This window comes from Brassica napus, chromosome A4 (genome assembly GCF_020379485.1).
Source record: "Brassica napus cultivar Da-Ae chromosome A4, Da-Ae, whole genome shotgun sequence".
Lineage (NCBI taxonomy): Eukaryota > Viridiplantae > Streptophyta > Magnoliopsida > Brassicales > Brassicaceae > Brassica > Brassica napus.
In genome coordinates this window covers 8371670-8374840 of record NC_063437.1, presented here as the reverse complement: position 1 = coordinate 8374840, position 3171 = coordinate 8371670, and the positions used below count along the sequence as shown (strand labels likewise).

The 3171-nt window shown below is 36.0% G+C and overlaps 1 protein-coding gene across 1 annotated transcript; it reads right to left on the bottom strand.

The window, feature by feature from the left end:
- Positions 1 to 1294: 1294 nt before the first annotated feature.
- LOC106449461 (protein C2-DOMAIN ABA-RELATED 1) lies at positions 1295 to 2833 on the bottom strand. Its single transcript, XM_048777391.1, has 4 exons — positions 2746 to 2833; positions 2381 to 2427; positions 1970 to 2065; positions 1295 to 1877 (listed from the first exon to the last, which is right to left on the bottom strand). The coding sequence occupies exons 1-4, from the start codon at positions 2816 to 2818 to the stop codon at positions 1578 to 1580; spliced, it is 516 nt and encodes a 171-aa protein (XP_048633348.1). The 5' UTR covers positions 2819 to 2833; the 3' UTR covers positions 1295 to 1577.
- Positions 2834 to 3171: the final 338 nt, after the last annotated feature.

Below are 3171 nucleotides of genomic sequence, written 5' to 3'. Positions count from 1 at the left end.
TTACTGAAGAAGCTAAGCAAGCAGGTAGGTGCAAGTCATGTGATTAAAGACTGAGCAAGCAGGCTGGTGGAAGACATGAGTCTGGTCCAAAATTAATTGTAGCAGTTGGTTGATAATTTTCAATAATTTTTCAACCAAATATTCCTTGTCTTTGGCTCTCGTCTTGTTCTCGGAAAATCTCTTCCAGTTTAATAAAAATTCGACCAAAATATTTAAGACTCGACCAAACTATCAAGTGAAGGTCTTTCAACCACAAGACAGTCCCTTCGAGAAATTAATCTACCGGGTCGATTTTTATTTTTATTAATCCTTGTTAAACCAACTAAAAACTGGTCGAGCGGGATTTTTTTCGACCAAAAATTTATTGGCTCATGAAGGTTATTACAATCATGGTATGCAGAATCCACTCAAAAGAAAGAAGAACCAGTACCTTTCTCTCCATTGTGACGACACGAGCTTGGTAGCGTACAACCTAATAGGATGTTTCCTACAAAAATTTCCAGACCAAAGATCCTAGAATTAGAAGTGGATTAACGTTCATCTTAGAGGAGAATCCATGCTTCAAGAAGATGTGAAAGGTGATGGTAAGCAGTCATCACACTTTCTGCTGTCATACTTTCCATTTGTTTTTCGTTTTTGAAATGATAGTTTCATCTTGGTAAGCACGAGGTTATCGAACCCTAATTGCTGAGTACATGTTTTCAACAGTGTCTTGTTGGAATTAAAAGAGTTGATGGAGTAGCTGCAGTTAAATGGAGCAAGAAATAACAAAAGTATATTGAACAAGTGTTATGTTTTGTGTATGTTAACTATGCATAACCATGTATTGTTTCCAAAGTAAATCATTAGCTTTGGATAAGTCATATAACTTTTACTTCTGTTATTTATCAAAGATCCAAAAGGTATGAGACTACCGAATAGTAGAACGTTTGAATCACCAACATTGGTGAGTTCTGATGCTTTGTCATTTACGTGTTGCAATAAGTTCTCTAGTATGCCACGAATCCCTTGATTGACATGCCATAAGTGGGCTTGTCTATGTTTCTATGAGGAAGTTAATTATTCAGGCAGCCAAGTGAAACATTTTCCTGCTCGTGTCATGCTCTCGATCTCTAGTCGAGGGTCTCTCCATCCTTGCTTATTTCGGTTTGATCTCTCACCTGCTTATCACGATTATATCGTTCTCTACTGTCTTGTTCACTTCCAAGCGGAATGGCTTCAGTTTCGATTGTGTTTGATTACATGTATTTAAATTTTTTTGCCGTGTAATCAAGCCTAGAATTGATACAATTTGTTTTAAAAATCTTGTAAACCTTAACATTTATTTTCGTAATGATATGTACAATTTAGCCCCAAAAAATGAAAAAAACTATTTTGAGATCTTTCACAGACCAGTTTTAAACCGCATCAGAGTTCTATGGCCCTCTGCTGCCCAAATTCTTTAAATCAAAATTTGGGTCTATAAAAACTTTTGTTTACAAAGAATCAATTAAGACTTAAAATACCAAGAAAAACTAATAAAAATGTCGGGTTCTGTGCATTTGCACTATTAGCACACGTCCTAAGCGGGGTCTGACTTAAATACCCCTTGAACCGGGGATATCGATCCACTCGAGGTGTATCTCAACTTCTCCACATTCCACGTGCTGAAGCCTAAGGAACATATTCTGAACAAGTTTGCCTTGGTTCCACACAATATGACTCTCTTCAGACAAACAATTTTGTCTACTCGGTTGTATCTTCATTATTATTGTCCCATCGGGAAGTCCTCCTTCGAGCGCATAGCGGAATTTAATGGCTTCAAGATATGCAGCAATGTTAAACTCAGCTTCACCCATCTTGTCATCCGCGGAGAGCAAGTCATAGTCATAAACCGTCTGTGTGAATAATTAACAACAAGAATGCTCAATTTCTAGTAAAGCCCGCTAATTTAACCTTCATGCTAACCAAAAATGTAAGAATCACTTACAAGTTTAACAGGGAGATTTGGATCAGTCACAGAAAGCGTTAAATGGTCGTTCCAATCGGGGTTAAGACTGTGTTTCACCACGCGTGTTTTAAGCTTCTGCATCAAATCAGAAGGACAAAATTAAGAATGCTTTTGATTGATCACAAGGCGACAGAGAGGTCATCATTTTCAATCATATTATGGTGGAACCAGAAGATTTGTGATGTAGGAAACGAAGAAAGAAAAATTGGTGACTTAGAGTAAAAGATTACGAATATACCAATAAATCATATGGTACGAGAACCAACAAATATGAACATGAACTTAAGTCTTCTTGTCCAATTACTTTTATGCAGCTATCTTTACAAGTTATGTTGGAAAAGATGCATCACAAGATTTATTTAGAAATGGCATCATAATCGAGTCTTTTACCTGTTTTCCTGAGTGAACGACGACGTAAGGATCACTGCTTGAGATATCTCTAATCAGGGCCGGCTCAACACTGATAGGGGCCCTAGGGCAAAAAAAATTTTTTTACTCTCTAAAATTTATATAGAGATAATGTTTAAAATATTTTTAAAATTTAATCAATAATATTTTGTATATTTTGTAATGAAAATAAAACTATATACAATCAAATAATTTTGGGCCCTTTTCAATTTTATTTATTGTATTTATAATTTTTTTTATATATAAAAATATAGATTTATAAAAAATTGGGCCCCTTATTTATCATTACATGAGGGGACACGGACTCGGACCCGGGGCGGTCGCACTGCTTGTCCCCCCTTGTAAGCCGGCCCTGTCTCTAATGGCGAGATTCACACCTCTCTTCACATGAATTCTGAGAAGTCCCAATAGATTCTCCATTGTTTTTTCTTGTCGAAAGCAAACTTGTTTTTTCTGTGAGTTAAACTTGTTTCTCGAGTTGGTATATATAGCGGCTTCAGAAGAGAGACGGAACTCGGAAGTATCGTCTGGTTTACACATCAATAAGAGACAAATTATTATATTAATTATTCATTGTCGTAAAGGTTTATGGAAACTATTGTATTAGTCAGCCTTTCGCCACCTCTGACTTTGTCTATATTGACTGTCCATTTTGGACAAAAAGACAATATTATTATTATTATAATGATACTATGACAATATTAATCGTTTTATTAATGTGCTAGGGGCGGAATTTAGCGACGCGTAATGACCCATCACAATTAGCTAATTAC